Source organism: Babylonia areolata, chromosome 24 (genome assembly GCF_041734735.1).
Source record: "Babylonia areolata isolate BAREFJ2019XMU chromosome 24, ASM4173473v1, whole genome shotgun sequence".
NCBI lineage: Eukaryota > Metazoa > Mollusca > Gastropoda > Neogastropoda > Buccinidae > Babylonia > Babylonia areolata.
This window is the reverse complement of record NC_134899.1, coordinates 18,171,527-18,176,526: the sequence shown is the minus strand read 5'-3', so window position 1 is coordinate 18,176,526 and position 5,000 is coordinate 18,171,527. Positions and strand designations below refer to the sequence as shown.

The 5,000-nt window shown below is 49.3% G+C and overlaps 1 protein-coding gene across 1 annotated transcript in view; it reads left to right on the top strand.

Moving 5' to 3' along the window:
• The window catches only part of LOC143298572 (inverted formin-2-like), a 95,557-nt gene that overhangs the window by 74,253 nt on the left and 16,304 nt on the right, over positions 1-5,000 (top strand). Inside the window, exons 5-8 of the mRNA XM_076611451.1 lie at positions 268-430; positions 746-924; positions 2,237-2,316; positions 2,915-4,239. Of these exons, the coding sequence (XP_076467566.1) occupies positions 268-430; positions 746-924; positions 2,237-2,316; positions 2,915-4,239 (1,747 nt within the window). The remainder of the gene's footprint in view (positions 1-267; positions 431-745; positions 925-2,236; positions 2,317-2,914; positions 4,240-5,000) is intronic.

The following is a 5,000-nucleotide window of genomic DNA, read 5'->3' as shown; positions in this document are numbered from 1 at the left end:
AAAAAGAAAAAATTAATTTTAAAAAAATCAATAAATAAAGGGGGTGGGGGGGGGGGGAGGTTCCATTTAAAAAAAAGATTTCTATTTCAGATGATGAAGTAAACTAAGTTTTTCAATTTCACAGGATGAATTTACTTTTTTCCCCATCTTTAGAATTCCCATCCCCCCCCCCCCCCCGCCCCCCAACATTTTTGGACGATGAAGTACCTTTTTTGTCATCCCATTTTCAGACGACTAAGTTACCCTTTTTTTCCATTCCATTTTCAGACGATGAAGAAGCTACGGTACCGGTTCAGCCTGCTGGTGACGGAGCTGAAGACGACGGAGCTGGTTGCCTACAAGACGACACTGATGGCCTTCATCAACTGTATCCTGGTGTCCTGTGACGGGGACATCAAGGAACGCTGCCGCATCAGGAGTGAATTCATCGGTGAGGGGACTCTGTGTGTGTGTGTGTGGGTGGGTGTGTGGGTGTGTTTGTGTTGGGTGTGTACTGTGTGTGTGTGTGTGTGTGTGTGTATGTGTGCAAATAACAGCATGTTTGTAAAGGAGTTTTAGTTGGTTTTGTGACCGAAGATAGGCGATATGTAGCCTAAATAATAATAATAATAATAATGCTCTTCAGTCCGATACCATGACGTACTGTTTTCTTTATATATATATATATATATATATATATATATGTGTGTGTGTGTGTGTGTGTGTGTGTGTGTGTAATTTTACAAAATTTAAATCCTCTTTCCAGGTCTTCACATTCTGGACATCATCCACAACCTCCGCAACGAGGAGGACGAGGATCTGATTATCCAGTGTGACGTCTTCGATGACGAAAAGACGGCGGATGACGAGGCTTTGTCAGCAGAGATGGCCCTGGATCTTGACGTCACCAACCACAGGGCCGTCTTTGACGCCGTCTATCAGAAGGTGTGTGTGTGTGTGTGTGTGTGTGTTTCATAGTCTCAGATCATATCTGACACTACAAAACTAATTTTCTCGACCGCACTCAAGTTCTCCATACAATCCAGGAGCCCACGAGAGAAGAGTTTTTTTTTGGTTGTTGTTTTTTTATTAGATAAATACTAAACAAACGGCAAAGTCTTCATGGCTTAAATTTTGTTCGCCGATCTGATGTGAATTTCGATCGGGTTTTCTGCTCCGTGACTGTAGTCAGATTGACGTGAAGTGTGTACACTACTAACGTGTTCTGTATGACCAGGTATATAACTCACCCTGTCCTGTATGTCCAGGTATATAACTCACCCTGTCCTGTATGTCCAGGTGTATAACCCGTCCTTTCCTGTATGTCCAGGTATATAACACGCCCTGTCCTGTATGACCAGGTCTATAACAAGTCCTGTCCTGTATCTCCAGGTATATAACACGCCCTGTCCTGTATGTCCAGGTATATAACACGCCCTGTCCTGTATGTCCAGGTATATAACACGCCCTGTCCTGTATGTCCAGGTATATAACACGCCGTGTCCTGTAGGACCAGGTATATAACCTGTCCTGTCCTGTATGTCCAGGTATATAACACGCCCTGTCCTGTATGTCCAGGTATATAACACGCCCTGTCCTGTATGTCCAGGTATATAACACGCCCTGTCCTGTATGACCAGGTATATAACACGCCATGTCCTGTATGTCCAGGTATATGTAACTCACCCTGTCCTGTATGTCCAGGTATATAACACGCCCTGTCCTGTATGACCAGGTCATAACAAGTCCTGTCCTGTATCTCCAGGCATATAACACACCCTGTCCTGTATGACCAGGTGTATAGCACGCCCTGTCCTGTATGTCTTAAGTATATAACCCGTCCTGTTCTGTAGGACCAGGTATATAACCGGTCCTGTTCTGTAGGACCAGTTATATCCTGTTCTGTAGGACCAGGTATATAACCCGTCCTGTCCTGTATGACCAGGTATATAACCTGTCCTGTCCTGTATGTCCAGGTATATAGCACGCCCTGTCCTGTATGTCCAGGTATATAACACACCCTGTCCTGTATGACCAGGTGTATAGCACGCCCTGTCCTGTATGTCTAAGTATATAACCCGTCCTGTCCTGTATGACCAGGTATATAACCTGTCCTGTCCTGTATGTCCAGGTATATAACACGCCCTGTCCTGTATGTCCAGGTATATAACATACCCTGTCCTGTATGTCCAGGTATATAACACGCCCTGTTCTATATGTCCAGGTATATGTAACATACCCTGTCCTGTATGTCCAGGTCTATAACACACCCGCGGCAGACACCTTTCTGCACATTCTGCAATCCATGCTTCAGATTGAACAGGACAACAGCATCAGGTAGTCTGCTCTGTCTGTCCCTTTTCCGTAAAAGTGTCTGTCTGTATCTGTCCCTCCCTCTGTCTCTCTGTCTCTGTCTCTGTCTCTGTCTCTGTCTCTCTCTCTCTCTCTCTCTCTCTCTCTCTCTCTCAGTGTGTCTGTGTCTGTGTCTGTGTGTATTTGTCTGTCTGTCTGTCCGTCTGTCTGCCTGTCTCTTTTTGTCCTATTTTTCCTGAAGCATCAAGTTGATTGTTTTTGTTTTTGTTTTGTTCAGATGTATACATGATATGAAAAATTTTCTCTGTTTGTTTTGGATGCTTGTGTCCATGATTCACTTTCTTTACTTTAACGTCCTTTCATTATTTGATGATAAGTCCACGGAAATATGACTCTCTCCCCATCCATACGTCTGTCTGCGAGTGTGCAGGACAAACTCTGTCTCCTCCTCAGCGCCTTATCTTTGTCTCCCTGTCAGTGTCAGCATACTTGCATGTCCTAACCTTTTTTTTCTTGCGTGTGTGTGTGTGTGTGTGTGTGTGTGTGTGTGTGTGTGTGTGTGTGTGTGTGTGCGTGCGTGCGTGCGTATGTGCTTGCGTGCGTTCGTATGCGTGTGTATCAGTGACAGGCAGTGGACGGTGTTAGAGCTGGCGGCACAGAGGACCCTACACCTGGACTACGCCACACGCCAGGCCTCCAACACCACCACCAGCATCACCACCAGCAGCATCACCAACACCAGCACTACCGCCGCCGCCGCGGCCACCACAACCTCTTCCTCCACCACCAGCACAGACCTCGCCCTCCTGGCCGTCCTCCTGCGCGAGCCTCCCCCCCCTCCTCCTCCCCCCTCCCCGGACGTGGCTGAGCGGGCCGTGCAGACCGATGACCTCCCCTGCCTGGCCAAGGTGAAGGACGAGCCTTGTCCTGTGTCTCCCTCCACTGGGGAATCTCACCACCACCACCACCACCACCATCAGTGCCACGGTGATGTGTCTTCTTCGTCTTCAGCCAAGAGGCGGACAAGCCGGCATTGTCACTCGGTGGGTTCGGAGGATGGGGGAGGAGGAGTTGTTGCGTGTACTGAGTGTTCTTCTTCTTCTTCGTCGTCGGCGTACTCTTTTTCTACGTCTCCTGTGGTTCAATGTGGGCCTTCTTCACCTCAGTCTATGCCAAAGTCTGTGATACCTTCTACTTCTCCTTCCTCCTGCGATGCATCCGACGTGTCAGTGATCTCAGCTCAGTCGAACAACAACAGCAATGATTGTGATGGTGGTGACTTCTCCATGCCCACTTCGGCATCAGCTCCTGCTTTGCCTTGCTCTGGTACAGGTTGCAGTGTGCCGCCGCCGCTGCCAGCTTCGTCAGAGTCTGTGTCTTCGTCTTCGTCTTCGGACCTTGCGATGAAGGGCTCTGGTGGGGTGTTGTTTGGAAACTCCTCTTCTTCTTCTTCTCTGGTATCGAACCACCAAAAGTCCGCGGTTGGAGACGTGGACACGTGCGTTCCTTCGTCTCCCCCTCCTCCCCCTCCTCCTCCCCCTGCCCCTCCCTTACCCGGAAGTGTCTCGGACCCTACACTTTCTAGGACTGCCGTCCCTCCACCTCCTCCTCCTCCTCCTCCTCCTCCACTGCCTGGAACAGCAGTTCCCCCTCCACCGCCACCCCTTCCCGGTTCCGGCCCGCCCCCTCCTCCACCCCCTCCCCCTCCCCCGCCCGGGAGCGGGGGGACGTCTGCGCCTCCTCCCCCTCCTCCTCCTCCTCCCGCCCCTGGGGGTGTGGGAGTGGGAGGTGGTGGTGGTGGTAGGGGAGGAGCGCCCCGCCCCCCTAGCCTGAAGTACGGGGCGAGTGGGGGCAGCTCTGGACTGAGCCCCATCACCACCCCGAAACCCAGGCACAAGATGAAGACTTTCAACTGGGCCAAGGTCCCCGCCCAGGCGCTCAGTAGTGGTGAGTCTGTGTGAGTGTTTGTGTGTGATTGTAATGTGTGTCTGTGTGTCTGTGTCTGTGTGTCTATGTCTGTGTGTGTGTGTGTTCGGGTGTGGTTGTGTGTGTGTGTGTGAAGGGGGTGGGGATAGAGGTGTCCGTTTGTATGTGATGTATTGTGTATTGTGTAACCACATTGAGTTGTTATCATACTTTCCACCATCCCGATGCCAGGGGAAGCTACTGGTCATGCAGAACTTATTCAGAACTCAACTTTTTGTATTGAACATTATTATATAACTGTCTGCCCCTTTCCGTTTCATGATCACGTTCATCTTCCACCATTTGATGTCCATACACGAATAGACAGCCAGAGAGAGAGAGAGAGAGAGAGGGGGGGGGGGAGAGAGAGAGAGAGAGAGAGTCAAAAACGGACAGACTAATCTCCTTCAGCTGGTACCTAGAGGTCTTTATTCTACGCAAAGTTCACAACCATAAACAACAAGATTGACTGACTAGAAAGAATGAACTTCAGTGAAATAAAAACGAAAATGAATGGGGGAGAAAAAAAAACCTCTCAGTAAGTCAGTAGGTCACCGCCTCAGTATCATCAGCCAATCAGATGAGAAAGTGAGGACCGAATCAAAGAACTGGGTCATGTCAGTTAGGGGACGGATTTGACGGCGTTGACATTTCCTTTTCCCCCGTCTTCCATTTTTGCTAACACTGTCGCATTCTTCTTCATACTGTGCCAATGTTATGTAGATGTAAATGTGCGTGTGTGT